The sequence below is a fragment of the Nothoprocta perdicaria genome, unplaced genomic scaffold (assembly GCF_003342845.1).
Source record: "Nothoprocta perdicaria isolate Ctin4 unplaced genomic scaffold, notPer1 scaffold_107, whole genome shotgun sequence".
In the NCBI taxonomy this organism is placed as follows: domain Eukaryota; kingdom Metazoa; phylum Chordata; class Aves; order Tinamiformes; family Tinamidae; genus Nothoprocta; species Nothoprocta perdicaria.
This window is the reverse complement of record NW_020454172.1, coordinates 925,048-942,239: the sequence shown is the minus strand read 5'-3', so window position 1 is coordinate 942,239 and position 17,192 is coordinate 925,048. Positions and strand designations below refer to the sequence as shown.

Here is a 17,192-nt window from a genome sequence, read left to right as displayed (position 1 = left end):
AAAAAAAAAATTAAAAAAAAAAAATCTGTCACTTGTATAGATAAAGTTAAGCCTTATTTAGGCAAGAACGTAGTTTGTGTTTCTGCAGTTGCCAGTATTAACTAGCAAATTCAGGCTAGCTAACTTCTATATTGTCATCTTGTTTTCTTAATTCCTGCTTGTAGATTTTTTTTAAAAATCACTTTTAGTACTTAAGAAGTATGCGCATGTGTGTGTATATATATATTTTATATATATATAGGGCATATATATATATATATATATGCCCTAATGTGCAAAGTATCATGCAACATCCGTCTATCCTCATGCCGTGTGAGAACTCGCATGTTCTCAGAATAACATGTGCAGATCAGTYGTATGTGAAAGAAAGTGGAAGTACGTGCTGAAAATATTCCTCGGTAATATTCATGTTGGTGCCCTGTGTAGGCAGCAGCAGCGTAGGTAGCTACTGCATTAGTTGGGTGATGTGGTTTACTTTTCACTCATAGATATGAGCAGAGGTGGGCACTTACTGGGAGAGAAACACGTGAGGGGTTTAATACTGCTTGTTGGAGCCTTGTTCTTTGTGCTGATACCTTATGGTCACAGGATGTATTTCTCTTAATATATTTGCTCTAGATATTAATGTTCCTGTTCTTTTTCCTTGATAATGGAATACGTTTTTGAGGTGGCTCAACCAGTTTATTTTGCACAAATKCTCCTGGGTGGAGTCTCCAGCAGCAATTTAAGACCATGCTGGAGTTTGCTGCTAGTATAAGAAGTGCTTTAATACCATAGATTGAAAAAGCCCAATTATTGCCTATTTTTGAGTTGCAGGACATAATGCTGCTTCTTTCATTCCTTGTTAGTGCTACTTGGACCTTATTGATCTTTGCAAGATCCTCACAGRAGTATTTTCACTGATCTGAACTGCTAATCCATCTATTCTTGATATTGCCTCAATACTTGTATTTAAATGTGCTTTAGAAGAAATGGCCTTCAGATAAATAGGAGGATGTTTTGAAGGAAACTCTGCTCTCTAGCTGTGAGGTGCTGCTCTTCTGCACTTCTGCTTCTGCTAATGTCAAATGCTAAGGCTGTGGTACTCTATACATTTGTTTATGTCAATGTCATTGACCAGGCAGAGAAGATTAATCACAGAATGCTGAAGGTTGGGAGGGACCTCTAGAGATCATCCAGTCCAAGCCCCTGCACAYGCAGGGTCACCCAGAGCACGCGGCACAGGCTGCGTCCAGGTGGGTTGGGAAGATCTCCAGAGAGGGAGACTCCAGAGCCTCTCTGGGCAGCCTGTGCCAGGGCTCGGGCACCCTCACTGCCGAGAAACTTTTCCTTAAGTTCCTGGGGAACTTTTGGTGCTTCCGTTTGTGGCCGTTTCCTCTAGTTCTGTCACTGGCCACCCCTGCAAAGAGGCCGCCCTGTCCTCCTCACTGCCTCCCTTGAGGTGTCTATGGACACTGCTCAGGTCCCCCCTCAGCCTCCTCTTCTCCAGGCTGACCAGGCCCAGCTTCCTCAGCCTTTGCTCACGGGGCAGATGCTCCAGGCCCTGATCATCCTCGTAGCCGTAGCCCAGTGCTGGGCTCTCCGCAGCTCCGCAGAAGATGCAGAGATTGAGATGTAAAGGAGCTGGTTTCTGGGTCGCCTCGAGGCCTTGCTCTCAGTCGAGAGGCAGTGCTGTCCGCACGTGCTGCTGTGTGGCTCCTCGGCGGCCGTGTGGGGCAGGCCGTGGTCAGGCCGCTGGGAGCAGCATCGCAGGCTGCTGTGGAGCCGTCCCAATACCCACAGTGCGGATCAGGCGGTTCCAGCGAGCCCGCCTCTCTGTTTTTATTCCTACTATTACACTATCAGGAAAGAATTCAGGAGGACTATTTTTACGACCGGCCTTCAACGGGGCCTAAAGGAAACGGGGCAGATTGCGCCCGTCGGTGAAGCAACAGGAAGGGAGCCGTAAGCGAGGCTGAGTAACGTTTCCTGCGGCGCCCGCCGGCACAGAGGGGCATTGAGGGCGCCCCTGAAAGGCTCATTGAGGCCGCAGCCAGCCCTGCTGCCTGCCGTTTGCACGGCCCCCGTGCCAGGAGCCGCTGCAGCTTCCTTCGCTCCAACCTCCTCCTTAAAACAAGYTCAATACAGAGGGGCTGTCCGAGAGCAGGTTAAACCCCTTATCTTTGCATAAAGTGGATGGTTGATTCTGGTTTCCCTTGGTTTCCAGGCTTGTTTCCTGCTTGGCGCTTTCTCTGATGAAAGCGCGGAAGGAAAGAAGCAGCTCTTTGTGACGAGGAAGATCGGGAGGCAGCTCCGGCCCTGGAGCCGCCTTCTCGGAAAGGTCCTTCCTGGCGCTGGGCTTGAATGCCAGTGGAGTGAGGAGGTTATTAGCATGGTAATATTGGCATATTACCTTTGTTTTTAAAGGCAGAAATGTGTGGTGTGTGTTGTTTTGTTCTTTGAAGTATATAAGCTGTGGTAGAGCTGTGTCCGTAACAGGTTCTACGGAAAGCCATTTTTCTCTTTAAGTGTTATAAAATTGTGCGTGTTGGCAACTGTCTTCTCTACCCTCGGACAAAGTATGGGTGCAAAGTGCTGTTGGACCATCTTTGTGTGCCTTTAAAAACAGCTTCCATCCCAAGTAGGGAATCCTGGGTGGCTTGGCAGCTACTCAGGGCTGGGTGTGGGGAGCAGTAACCGAGCCAAGCACATGTCCCTGCAGCAGGAATTTAATGCGTGTGGGGCGGGATGGAGAGACAGGTTTTGCACAGCTCCCCGGGCCAGGTTGGCGGGCGAGCGCGGTGCCTGGATCTCGCTGACGCAGCCGTTCCCGCGCGCGCCTTTGAAGTGCTCCGGCTGCTCGGCAAGTCCCTGCCGCCGCCGGCCGCTGCTCACCGCGCTCAGCCGGGACCCCTCGGCCGCCGTGGGGCAGGATCCCAGCGCCTGGGGACACAGAGGACACCCAGAGGTCCCCTGTGGCGATGGGTGCATCCTGCCGAGTGCCGCACAGGCTGCGTGCGGTGGTGGCTGCTCGGGGACCGCGCTGCCCCTCGCGTGTGGCACCGGCCGGGAGCTGCGTTTTGCCCCGCTGTGCCCGCTGCAACTCTGCCCAAGAGCCCGGGTAGCTCTGCTCAAGAGTCAGCAGAGCTCACAGCTCTGAGGTCATTTTGGAACAAGTTGCTCTGGAATACTGAGCAGGAAATCTGCTCTATTTCTAAGTAAAATAATCCGGGAGCGCCTGGATTGGGGACACCTCAAGTTAGAGCAGCAGGACTTCGTTTTATGTGGAGCTTTGCTAGGCTGCAAAGTTATTCTTAATGCAATAATTTCATCCCCGTTCCAGAGTATCGCATGTGAATTTGTTTTGGAAACATTATTGCTAACCTATAGCATATGAATATGACTCATGTGATTTACAGTTGTGCTGGCTGGACTTTTTTTTTCCTCTCTCCTTTTTATTTTTTTTTCCCGCTCCCCCCTCTTCTGACTTGGAAAATTTTATGTTCAGATCTAAATAATCCGGACCTCTCCAGACCTTTCCATTAGAGTCTTAATTTCAGATTTCATAAAGTTTGCATAAAATGGGGAGGTTTAAACAAGGATGGCTTGAACATCACCCCTTCCCCAGCAATTCTCTTTGTAGTTTTTATTTATTTATAATTCTTTTGGTGATGTTGGCTATTCCCTAAAGCTACAGGTTGCCACCTGAGCGATTAACCTGTTTCACCATCCTTTAAAAACCCCTAGAAGTAGCGAATCGTTTTTGGATGAGGTGTTTGGGGCAAGTGGAGCGTTCCGCTCCAGGCGGTGTCGCAGGCTGGTTTGTTCTCACGGGCTGGTTTCCCATCGCTGCCGCTGGTGATTCTCTTCCTTCCCTTCATTCTCCAGCTGCTGAATCTCGTGGTAAGTGCACACATGGGGAATGCGGCCCATGGTCAGTGCTCGGTTAAGGGGCTGGCTCCCCAGCACCTTAGGAGGAGGAATCTCTTTTTAAAGAAAACTGCATGATGTTAACACTGTCTTTTCCCTTAAATCTCAGTGTTTTTCCCTGTCCCTGGGTGAGCGGCTCATCAGGCTTCTCTGTGCGGGCTGTGCAAGATGACAGAAGATGTTGGGTTCAAGTTGAAAGGCTGTTGACGTCTCTGCCTAGGCTGTGATTCACATTGGAGTGTCCTAGCACAGACCCGGGATATCAAGGCACCATCAGCAGCGAAGTCCGGGTTTCTGTGCTCCTGTTCTAGACGCTTCATGTGGAGCTGTGAGCCAACGTACCCCTTAATAACCCCGACACGTAGCTTGCTGTTGCAGGTGGAGGATTTCGCGTGGGCATAGCTTTCAAGGAGAGAACRCATATAAAAGATAGATAAGGATACTGGACGCGGTGCTTTAGCTTGATCTTGACTCAACAAATAAAATTCTTGTGCTTTGTGGTCTAAACTTCTTCCCTGGCTTGGTGCATGCAGAGAAATTATTCATTGATTATTGCTTCAGTTGTTCCAAATGTGAAGAGATTCGGTTGTTCTAAGAGGTTATGCAGAAGGATGAGGGAAGCCTTCACTCTTCAGTCCATACTTTATGGGGACTTTTATTGTYGCCCTTTCCTGCGCTCGTGTTCGCAAAGTCCCTTTCCCGAATGGGCGTCGCGGGGAAATAATCTCTGCCCTTTGCCCCGTGGTTGTGTGATCGCCCTCTTGCATAACTGATGCTCCGGGGTACAAAATGCATTTTTAAAGTAACAGCTTCTAAGCCTGTTTGCACTTTTATGGTGATTGAATAGATGGGGGGAATATTTTCATATCTGAATTCAGATTTCTTTAGTCTGCGGCCGGRCTGACGACTTGTTCCCACTAGGTGGCCACATAACCTGCAATTAACTGCAGTTGGGTGCCTTGAATAGAAGTGTGATTAAAAGTACGTTCTTCACTGGCAGGAATACCAAACAACCCTTTAAGCTCAGGGCCTCCAACACACTTTGAGAGGTGCTGTAAGGATCTAGTCTTAAATAACATGGCAGGAACTGAAGAAGGTTGGTAAGACTTGGCTGGAGTGTGATTTCTGTGATTTCAGTTAATCAGGAAAAGATTGTGCCTGACAGGATGCACGTAAACCTCGCTCACCAGATCTCCATGTGGATGTGCAAGGAGAAGGAAAAACTTTGCCCGAGTGTCTGTGAAAATCCTCCCTTGTGCCCTGGGAGGAGGTGCCGAGTGAAGCTGCTCGGGCCCGTAGCTCTGGAGCTCCAGGAGAGCTCTCAAGAAAGGATGTGGGAACTTCTCATGTGTATCGCTTCAACTTTGCTGTCAATAGGAGCTTTTAATCAGGCTAAAATTTTCCGTAACTGATGCCAGAAAGACTTAGTGTAAGACATATTTTAAAGACCTCTTCTCTTATATCTTAGTGTCAACGRCATTTAGAAAGAAATCAAACTTGGGAAGCAGTGTGTGGACACAGAGTGATGARAGGTGGAAAAAAAAAACCCTAGCTTTTCTTATTTAATTGTAACATCTGATACTAATACCAGCCTGGCTCCCCAGCAGTCCAGCTTCAACAGCAGTTGAGAGYGTCTGCACTGCTGTATAATTTCTATGGGTTTCGGTAATGACGTTTAAACAAAAATCTGAGCTTTATTGCTTTGGATGTCCTGCGGTGATATACGACCTTCCATTTGGTGTAAGAGTCTGTAGCCATTACATTTCTAAACRTTGGCTGTTGAGCCAAGGAACGTTTCCGCTGTGAGTTCTGAGGCGAGCATTCGTGCTGCCTCCTCCTTTATAGATGTGACATAAACGCAGCTCTGGAAAGCCCAGAACGTGTTTCCCAGGGCCTGGGATGGCTGCTGGTGCAGAATGGTTGTGTTGTGTGTGCATCGGTGCTAGGAGCCCCCTGCTCRGGCTGCCAAGTGCAGGGGTGAATCCCTCTCCCGAGAGCTTTGGCCTTTCCTATCAAGAGGATGCTGTACAGGGAGAAGCTGCTAATTCCATTATTTGTTTAAATATATGAACCATCTTATCTGGTGTATTCCACATGACCCGTGCTGTGGTCCATCCTTGTAAATCATCTATTCACAAACACATGCAATAATAGTAATGTACTTCAAAGTCTTGCTCAGGTAASTGCTTGGGCATCATTTGCAGGTCCCTGTTAGTACTTAGTCAAGTTAACTGTGGACAGCATTTTTCAATCTATATCTGTGCATAAGTTTTTTGTCCCTGGTTCTGTTTTTTAGGTCTATAGAACTGGAAGTACCACAAAGTGATGGGTGCTGTGAATGCTGTTGCTGATGTCTCTTTTCTTCTCTCTCCACCCTCCCTTTTTTTATTTTTTTAAGGACTTGAGCACTATCTATTCCTTCCTTCATGGACTGGACATCCTCTCGCATTTCAGGGAACATCAGTTAAGGTAAAGTAGGGTGAACTCTGTTAGTGTTGCATAGTGCAATCCATAAATGTGAATGTCTTTGCAGATGAGCAAAGCTGYTCCCGTGTGTTAGTTAGGAAAGTGTTAACCAAGTCTGGCTACTGAGCCCCAGTAGCGTGAAGGCACCGCAAATGCTTTTTAATAATTAAGACATTCAGATGATCTCAGAATACATAAAGGCCAGCAGAGCACAAAAAGAGCATTAGAGGTATTTTAATTCCTTCAGTTCTGTTGCTATGGGTAATTCCAATGTGTAGGAGTGATTTAAAGACTCGGAGAACACGCTGTATTTTATCTATSTGGATAATGAAGAATGCTGTTATAATTTGAATTTTATAGTTAAGTTTGTCCTTGAAGCAAAAAGTAGCTGCGTTTAAGGCCTTAAAACCTTAAAGTTATTCTGCTGAAATGTGGTTATCAATGGCTTAYGATGTATGGGGATTTGCACTGAAGTAATTTTTCTCCTCCTCTTCCCTCAGAATAATGTCATCGAGCGCCCGCTATGAGCGGTACAAGGGCAACCAGGTTCTCTTCTGGTGAGTACACGCGGCAGGACCGTCAGCAGCAGCGCTGTTCTGCGTGCCCCGGTGCATCGTTTAGTCTCTCCGTATGTGTCCAGATAGCACTTGAGAACACCYGAAGTTGTCCCCGAAGCCCCCAGTGGCACCAGAAGGCTGGTGGGATGGCCTGGGTGGCTCAGTAGGTGGCACTCTTCCCCTGGTCTTGGTGCGGACTGTCTGGCAGGGGTTTAATCACTCGCAGGGGTGCCCTGCGAGGGAGAGGGACAGAGCTCACATTTGTCTGAAACTGCCAGAACCAGTATTTTAGTTTTGAGGACTTCCTAAGCTCCTGCTGAGTTACAAATACACTTTTCTCCTATTTTAGCATTGCTTGTGGTGTGCACCTCTCTAAAAAGAGGGGCAAGGAGCTGCAGTAAAACACAGTAGCTTCGTCCTGCTCTGCAGCTCTGCAAATGTGAGTTTACAGCTCTGTGATATAAAGAGAAATGGGTGCCAGGTCCCCTCCCCAACCATCCGGGATYGCTTGAGCTCCAGGATCACTTGTCACACGAGACAATTCCGCATCCGCCTGAGCTGCGAGAGCAGCACAGCAGTCAGACGTACAAGTCTTGTCTTTCATGCAGAAGTCTTGACAGGTCTGTGTGATATTACTGTGAGTGTTGAAGTGATAATCAACTTGAGGGTACAACAAAAGCATTTTTATACTATTAGTTTTATATATGCTTTCCTTGGAATGAGAGCTTTTCATTGAAAATGAGTAATCTTATTTTGTTAATTGTCTTAAATTTGACTTAAATGCCATTGTAATCTGCATATAGATGTTGAAAAATGTTAATTCTTGGTAATGTTCCATTGAGGTTCTGAGGTTTACAGTGCACAAGTAGAGTGGGCAGCCTGGTCAACCATTACTTTACTACACTAGTGTTTAGATAATGTACTGTTGAGTTCTCTCAAAGAGTCTATTTTTATATCCCTATCTTACAGCTCAGAAACTATAGCAAGATGCTGGTACATCCTGCTTTCGGGGTCTGTGCTGATGAAGGATTCCATGTTTTTGCCACCTTGCAGGTACGTAAAGGATTTTTAGATAATACAGCTTTATACAATTTGGCTTGAGTCTATGTTTAATGRCATATATGTTTAATGTTAATATAATATACATATATTTATATATGTATTTATATTTTTAAGGAAAGCAAGAGGATAGTGTCTGTGCTATTGGTTGCCGTGTGYATGACAAGGTTTTGCATTTCATAGTTGCAAAGCAATGAATGTTATGTGAACTGCTTTAATAGGAGTATGATGTTTGATGCGAGTTGGACCTTGCTGTACTGTAGTGCTCTGCTTGACCTCGTGCGTCATTCGGAATCATCCCTGATTGAAGCTACACCTAGTGTGTTTGTTTTAAACTTGCACTTCTAGGCTTTGGAGCTTTAAAAAGAAAAAAAAAATCCAAATAAACAAAAAATTCTAGTCACTTAGCTGTGTGGGRTACTCTGTATCCCACTCTGTGTCTATTTGGAATCTCTGTGTCTGTTTGCAATCTCGGTTTTGGAAATGCTGGGGGGTCTGACCTGGATACCTGTTCTCTTGCCTGGGTRCCGGTCTGGGAGGTGTTTGGTGCGATACCAAGGGAAGCGCTGCCTCTCCCAAGGAGCTCGGGTGGAAGGCAGGCTTCCCGTGGGACGCGCTGCCTCCCGCATGGATTCCTCCTCTCCGGCGGTTCCTGGGTGCCGAGTAACCCAGGCCACGGAGGCTGCTGCCCCCGGTGCTCTCCGGGTTGTTCCACTGCCCGCTTCCCGCCGGGCTCACTCGGGAATGAGGGTGCTTCCCTTGGGCCTGGCGAGCAGGACAATGAGATGAATAAACAACGGAGGGATACCCAGCCAGCGTACGTGTCCTTCCTCACGAACGCGAGTGTGCCGGCTCCTGACGACACGGGCGGCACCTTACTAGCACTTCACTTGCCGTGAATCGGCTATAACTTCATGAGCTTAAAAAAGATTCCTGTGGTTCAAATGTATCTATATTTATCTATATAAAGCCATATATTTGAATTTCATGTCAAATACCAATTATAAAACGTAGGACTGAAAATTTCACCTCAGTAGTTGAACAGGCATAGGTTGGACATTACACTCCTAGAGAGACTGGAATTCAGCAGTGCCAGAAGTGAGGGTGCTGCAGGTTGATTTTGTATGAAGCTTAGTTAAAATTGCTGTTTAGCTAAGCTTGAAAAGTGTGGGATTTACCTGCATTATTAAGCCTAATTTAAAGAAAAAAAAATGTGTGGGTGAAGCAGATCTGTTGTTGCTAGTTTACAGGATTGCACCTGGCTCTATAGTGGATAATGAGCAAAAATAACTGCTAGGTGATAATAAGGATCCCAAAGTTCTGTTAAATGAAAACTGGGGTGGTTCGTGGGGTTTATCCTTCGCTTACGTAGTGAGAGCCCAGGAAAAGGAAATAACCACACTTCTCTTCTGGATACCCGAAGAGATACCCAATACTTCTCTGACCACGTTCTCATTATAGTGGATAGGGGGAAAGGGAGAGGGAAAACCTCAAATATGAGAGGAATTGTGGTGTGCTGAATGTTTAGAAGAGAAATGCACACCCCTGCACTTAGGTAAATTGAACTTATTGGGAGTTATATTTAAGGTGCGCAACAGGATGCTTGCATCCCTTTGACCCTTTCTGGTTTTCATGCTAACTTCCATTGGGCACCCGTGCTGCTCCCTCTCGCATTCCCTGTCCCATCGTGCCCACGTATGGAGAGGGAGAGGTGCCGCCCGGAGAAGCAAACAGGGCACGGGACACAGCGGCTTCCCGCTCAGTGCTGCTTGTGTTGCTGAACCTCAAATCACAATTTAAAATAAAACACTGTGATTTTTAGTGTTCTCTACTCACGTGATTCTCCCGGTGACTTTTTCTCGTCCGAGTAGTTCGTGTCACGCTGAGGGAGCTGCAGTCACAAGTCCTTTACAGGCAGTTTGGGTATGAAATGGTACCTTGGATGACATAGTAATACTCCTTCAAAATTATAATTAGCAGCTTTTTAATTACATCTAAAGTAATACTTAATGTTCTGCATTATCTCTTATCCCCAACCAAGTTTCTGATTATGTGAGTCATCCTCAAAGGAGGCTTAACTCAGCATCTGTAGGAAAACATAGCGTTGCCTTCATTTTCATTGCCTTGGATGTTACAGAGCTATCTTTCTCTTGACAGAATTTTATGCAAAAACATGGTTTTATGTCTTTTTTTCTTTTTTTTTAAGCAATAACAGTGAAAATAACCTACAGGATAGCATTATATATAAATCATCTTTGAAATACAATGTGGAAGAGAAACTTTAAAGACAGGATATAAGAAGTTGATAGCAAGGAAGATAATTACTGGAAATTATTGCTTTTTAAAAAAGTAATTATTTATTACAGAGCCTCTTAGTTTAGGATTTTGTTATGATTTTATGATTTAGGAAACAATGCCTGGTCACCTTAAACAGTGTAAGTGGCTGTAATTGGTGGGGAAGATAGATTGTGAGAGTTTAAAATAGGGTATGAAGGACACTTGTCTGTTCAGAGAGCTGCTCTGAGTGATGCAAAGCGTGATGCCGTGCTCTGCATGCCCGATGAACACGTTTTACCTGTTCATTATTGGTATAATAAACGTTATGAAAGGCTGCTGTGTTCAGGGTACTGATCCACCTTTTCTTTCAATCCCCATGGAGGAAAGGGGAGGATGGATGTGGGGGGCTAAAGCAAGGAGTATCCAAAAAATTCAGATATTGCAAGAGTGCTGAGGGAGGCAGAGATGCTCCCTGCCTGGTGTGCAGATTATTGYGGCAGGCTGCTGGTTTGCTTGGTGCCCAGACCCGGCCTTGTCTGGTCTGTTGGACGAGTGGCCTAAGCRCAGCAGCGCCCAGGCGGAGGGGAGAGCGGTTGGACATGGGCGTCATTGCACGGAGGTGATGCAGGACACGGGCGACGGCTCCGAGTCATCCCGGGAAGAAGGTGGGTGAGAACCACACAGGAATCCTTAATGTGGGGAAGACTCCAAGGGTGGGAATTTGGGCTTAAGGCACTGGGCTACGTCCAGATTAGAAATGGTCAAGAGCCGGCCTTGACGCAACTCCTGCTGGAGGAACTGGCTGAGCAGGCGCAGGTAATAGTTAGCAAGTGGATTCTAGCTTGAAATAAACCCTGGCATGTGCTTCATTAGGCTGCTTTGTGTCTGAGGCATTAGAATGTGGGTGCTYATTGCTTCATTACTTCCTTGAGGTACTTGAATGAGCTGGGCCTTAACTTAGGACGGCTTATCCTTGAGAGGGCTCTCTCTTGAACTTAGAAGAAGTAAGCAAGCTGCAATTCAAAAATTGGCTTGAAAATTGAGGAAGCGATATAAGATAATGTTGATATAAGATAACATTGATCTAGTCAATGTTTTGACACTGGTGAGGAAAGCCCTGTAACAGCTTATTTATTATTATTATTTTTAAGGTAAGCAGCAGATGAGTCAGTAATGTCTGGTATGAAGATGATATMATCTTGGTTGTCTTGTCTGGATTTACCAATAGGTTTGGTGCAGTAGGAAAGGAAGGCACTTCTAATGTGAAAGTGATGGCCATAACAAAAGAATAGCAATGAAGCGGGTTGTGTAGAGAAAAGCATTTCAGGAAGTTAGAGGGGTTTTTGTGTTAACCTTGCTTGTTAATCAAGATAATTCATGTGAAGAGGATATTTGAAGGAGATTACTCACAGCGAGATTAACTCTGGGAAATATATYAAGGGCCAGGAGCAACTTTTGAAGCCAATTATGTGGGTGACAGCCTCCTGCAGACGTGAGAATTGAACCTTGACGGGAAAAATACCAAGTCTAGAAACATTCAGGATGTCGCTTTACCGAAAACAAGCGCTTCCCTCTTCCTGTCCCTTCCACGAAACTCATGACCAGCCCTTCCCAAATTTTGCAAAGGGAGAAAACTGGAATTATTCTCCCTTCTGCTCCATTAGTGCATTTGTTGGTTGAAACCAATTTTTTGGCTAGAAACCTGTTAACTCAAAGAGATTTTTGCTTTGGAAATAAAATTTTTGGAGAATGTATGGTAGGAATAAAGCAGGCCGTGATTTTTGACGTTGGGGAGGTCCCAACGGAGCCTGTGGGTGGTGTCGGGCAGGGCGCCCGTCCCATCTATTCCATGCGACTGACAGTATGGGAAGTGCACAAAATCCTTTAAATTCCTACGAAATCCATACATATCAGTATAGGTATATAAAAACACGGGATTAATGACTTGCAGTTCATACAATTTAAGATTTCTGTAACATAGGAAATTTAAAATCTCTATGTATTTAATTATATTTTCAGGTATATTTATACCTTGCTCTGGTTTTAGAAGATATATTCAGTTTGACTTCCATGTTACTATCTAAAAACTCTCCTGAATTTGTGCAGTTCAGTGAGAAAATAAGCGGGAGGCTCCGAGTTTCTCCGTTCCCAGGCTCGGCGAGTGAAGGCTGCCCTGACATCCCCTGCACTGATCCTCTCTTCCAGTTTAAGTTTCGTAAGAGAGCCCCCCCATAGCTGTACAGGGAATATATTTGTTTTCTGCAGCAGGCTCCAAGGTTAGATAAATATGCATGCCCTGTTTGCTGCTGGCATATGCTGCACTTAATTTTTTGACAGATCTACAGCTGCCACTAAGGTTCCAAATTGTGATGCTTGCTGAAGCAGTTGTGATTTAAATCCCTTAAGTTTTTGTTCCCAAACCCAAAGGTTTGGGGAAAGAAATGGCATCAATATGTGTTTGCACATTTGAAAGCTCTTTGCAACTAACTGTCCTAGATTTATTTTTTCCGCTTTCAGAACCACTGCTTAAGGCTTATGCCCGTGTGCTTATCAAAACTAAATAGACTTTCTATTTACCCTTAGATGAGATGATAATKCAGTGCATAGTTCTACCGGAGCTACTGTTTCTTTGAAAACTTCTCTAAGTGGTTGCTGCAAATACAAGTTGATAATGCTACTAATGAATATGTTTTATAGAATCGTAGAATGCTTAAGGTTGGAAGGGACCTTTAGAGATCATCTAGTTCAAGCTCCTGCACATGCAGGGTCAGCTAGAGCAGGTGGCACAGGCTGTGTCCAGGTGGGTTGAGAAGATCTCCAGAGAAGGAGAYTCAACGGCCTCTCTAGGCAGCCCGTTCCAGGGCTCTGGCACCCTCACTGGGAAGAAACTTTTCCTTAAGTTCCTGTGGAACTTTTGGTGCTTCCGTTTGTGGCCGTTTCCTCTAGTTCATGACATTGCAGTTGATGTCCTGGGTGTGTATGGGGAGCTGTCCCACCGAGGGGTGCCCTTTGAGGAGAATAAAAATGAAACGTTACCCGAAGGAAGGTTGAGCTCTGCCTTGGGGGTATGTGCGGAAATACTTATTTAAGAAACAAACTGCAAAGAATTCTCCTGTATTTTGTATGCATCCTGCATCTCGCAGGGCAAAGTGTTCTCGCTTGTGTGAGAAAGACATTTGCATTTGAGAAATCCATCCAGGTTGCTGGCCCAGGTGATTGAATGTTTGGGGTCGCTGGGTTCTCTCTGCAGCACCAAAAGCACAGCTCGTCCACGTCTGATGCTTTTGAAAGACACTTGACAGATAAACAGGCAGCCTGAGAGGCAAAAGTATGTGCATAAAACCAAAATAGTTGTAGAAAGTCGCAAACCTTTTGCTTGTTTTGCTGCTGTGCTGGGATGTYCTTGTCCTACCCCAGACCTGCCTCTAATGCAATGCAGAGTCTGCCGTAGCTGTTGATCAAATACTGGCAATGTTGATGCCCATTTGAAGTATCTATTCTGTTTTGAGAATTTTCTATGGAAAATGGTCAGTTAAGAAGAATTTCAACATGCTGGTGTTAATACATTTCAGTATTAATATGGCTGCCATTTGTTCCACTCCTAATTCTTGAAATTCCAGGTGTTTAGGACCAAATACCTAAATAATTTGACAGCTAAATATGAARCATTTTTGAGTATTTGTGTATAGAAAATTGTAAATATTTACATATACTCCCTTTTAATGAAATAAATTAGGGTCAAAATAGGTTATTTGGGAGGATTTTGAAGGGAGCCTGCTTTGTARGAGCTAGGCTTGCTGTACCAGTTCTTTACAACAGAAAATAACTTTATTTTGCCTGTTCTTTGCCCATTCTTCGTGCCAGGGAAGTTGTCAAGCCGTTTCCTTTCCAAGTTAGGGTTGCTGCAACGCCAGCCCTTTGCAGGGTGGGCAGGAGGAGGGAGCTGCAGTTTCCTCAGGTCTCCAAGGCTCCCTGCGGGGAGCAGTTTTGCTCAGTGAGACTGTCTCAGTTAAGTCGAGCCTCCCTGTAGCTGCTGGCAGGTTTAAGGTCCTAAAGCTCTGGTTCCATCTCTGTTAGTTCCCTGTCCATCCATTCTATGTGAGTGGTTCTAGCTGCATCAACAAACCGTGCGGCGGGAAGCTCCAGTCTCATCCCAAGCCCCGGGCCCATTAGTGGTTGCTCTATGACATAATGCTGCCCTCGCTTGCATTCCTTTCTCATATGATGTGTTTGCTTAAGCATTTTTAGCTACAAATAGCAGTGAATCTGGAAAACAAGGGCTCTTACAAATGAGGCAAACAGAGATCAAGGGAAAACAAAGCTGCTTTTGATACACGGGGACCCTTTTTCCTGTTTCGGTGTTGCAAGCTCCTGACGGAGTGACTGCAATTAATGATGCAGATGTAATAGATTAATAGATATTAAATGACAGGCGSACACACAGTAAGAATTTAAAATTAAAAATGCAATCAAGTTTATAGTACTGACTTTTTCTGGCCTTCAAAGGGTTGGAAACTGTAGAATATATAATTACATCAAGTTTAAGACCCCRTAAAAATAAATTTGATTAAATATTTAGAGCAACTGAGGGATTCTGGTGCTGTTGTTGCTATTTCAAAAACTATACCAAATCCCGAAGCCTGCGATGCCCGAGTTGTGTGCTGTATGGAAAAGGCAGGGAAGATGCCCAGGAATTTTTAGCAGGCGTTTGCTTAGTGCAAGTGCCCTCAGGTGTTTTTAGGTGATGTGAAGGTGGGAACTAATTCAAGGGATTCAGCTGAAGTGTGTTTGATTGACTAGCTTCTCCCYCTCTTTTTGTTGCTCCCGGTAATACATCTTTTAGGGATTTTTCTTTCATATTTTTAACTAGTGTTAGAACCAACGTACAGACTGAAGTCACAAGTTTMAGGCGAACTTCTAGGGGAGAGTTTGCTGGGAGAAGGAAGGGTGGGTGCGGAGTGGAGGGAATTCTGATAAAAATGTTGTGTGTGAAGTAGCAGTTCAAGTTCTGGAAATTTCAGTCTGTTTGTTTTTTTACCAAGCCTGTGTAATGCCTAATTAACACTTACTAATGTGCTCGTGTCAACAGTGAAAGCCATTGTGAATGTTTTTGAATGTCTACAAATAATAAAGATCTTGCAGAAGAAAAGCCTTTATGTTTAGGCTTTCTGTAATAAGCTGTGATAAGAGGTGCAGAGTAAATTAAAAATCACAATGGTGCTATATTGTTAGTTTTTAACRCAGTAGTTTTCATTAACCCCTCTTTTTTTTTTGAGGAAGGGGGTAGGTATTGTAATATGCAGTATTGTCAATTACTTTTATTGATGGAAAAAATGAAATAGATTGTTCGTCTCATTGCTTTTGTGTGTTTTTTTTCTTCTGTCTCACTCTAGTTTTGGCAAGCAGTCTGGAGGAAAACGGGGATGCGAATGTATCATCCTGGAGCCTTCAGAAATGATTGTGGTAAGAGAGCTGTTCAAATGTATTTAAACTTACTGCAAGTTTCATCAGATTCCTTCTCTGCCTTGTAGCAGAAAGCTTATTGTAAACTCTTTTATAAAAAATACTGCAGCAAAATTGCCTTGATTTCAATTATACTTAGGGCTGCTTTTGTAACAGCAAGTAAATTTGGGTGGGTGATGATGGGTGGGTGATGGGGGGTGATGATTTGGGTGGGTGACGATGAGGAGGATGATTGTGTCMTTCTCTCTAGAATTATATTTCCTCCCTGAGTTTCAGAAGCAGACCCGCTTTGGCTGGCGTGGGTGTCGCTGGGCTGGGTATTAGGCCTGTTCCTTGGGGATATTGGCACCCAGTCTGTGCCCTGTTTTGCTGCGTTTTGTTAGAGGTAACAGCAGTGCCGGCCCTGCTGGAAGGTGCTCCCAGATTTTGCAGTTCCACCTAGCGTGAGGGCTTTAGGTGAGAGAAGTTGCCTCCTGCTTTAAAGAAAACGCTGTGGGAGGTTTTGATGGGAAATTCTTTAAAATACCTGTTAATGTTGCCGAGTTCCTGTGCGTTCACAGGAGGTTCACAGGTGTGTTCACAGCTCTAACGCAGTTCTCCCTGGGCTGGCGTGCCCCGGCAGCTGAGATGCAGCGCGAGCGCCTTTCCGTGCAGCATCAGCCCCGTCCCGCTCGCTGCCTTTCGTGGCATCCCTCGTGCTCGACTGCAGCAGATAGTTTCAAACTACAGGCTGTCTCGCTGAGGAGCTAATACTATAAACCCCAAGCTCTTGGGTCTATYGTATCATGCAGAGTTTGTTAGTCCACCTCAACCATTCTCCCCATTTTAAACTAGGGATAGAAATTGGATTTGAGCAACTTACTGTGGTAGCATATACCTGACTGTTGGGGGGTTCTCCTACCTGCATTGGCATGAGCTTGTTTTTGACAGTCACTTGTTTAATTAGGAATAGCTCTGCCTGGTGCAGCAGCTGCCCGAGAGCTTTGAGGCTGCTCCTGGGATCTCTTGGCACCAGGGATSCAGGGACCCTTTACCTTGGACTAGTCTAGTCTAGCCCCATGTAGTGAATGCCTGTTAACATCTGGTATGTGCTTCCGAAGTGCTTCTTCCAGGCTAATTTTATCCAAGAGGGAATCCAGTTTGTTCTCTCAGAGACTGCTTGGCAGTGTGAATTGTAGCACTGCAAGTTGTGAAAATGGAGAGATTTGCTTCAAATGTAYACGCCAAGCTAAGCTGGTAATATAGATGCAGCCAGAGGTGATGAACAGATTAATAAACTGCTAAAATTGGCATGCCAGTTACCTAGGGTTTCTTTTCAAACAGTTCACTGCACTTTGAAACACTTTGGGTGTCTCTGAGAATGGTGCAACCGCTGGTTTCAGAGCCATCAATCTGGTTTGGAGCCTTACAGAGTGCTTGGGGCCTTCCGTGCTGGCAGGTCCCTGGAGCATTTCTGGTTCT

At 45.2% G+C, this 17,192-nt stretch overlaps 1 protein-coding gene across 4 annotated transcripts in view; it reads left to right on the top strand.

Annotated features, from left to right (window-relative positions):
- Positions 1 to 17,192, top strand: part of RAPGEF6 (Rap guanine nucleotide exchange factor 6) — a 99,687-nt gene that overhangs the window by 13,954 nt on the left and 68,541 nt on the right. For all 4 annotated transcript variants that reach the window (XM_026045292.1, XM_026045276.1, XM_026045284.1 and 1 more), the window contains exons 2-5: positions 6,308 to 6,378; positions 6,876 to 6,932; positions 7,902 to 7,985; positions 15,662 to 15,731. In XM_026045292.1, the coding sequence (XP_025901077.1) occupies positions 6,308 to 6,378; positions 6,876 to 6,932; positions 7,902 to 7,985; positions 15,662 to 15,731 (282 nt within the window). The remainder of the gene's footprint in view (positions 1 to 6,307; positions 6,379 to 6,875; positions 6,933 to 7,901; positions 7,986 to 15,661; positions 15,732 to 17,192) is intronic.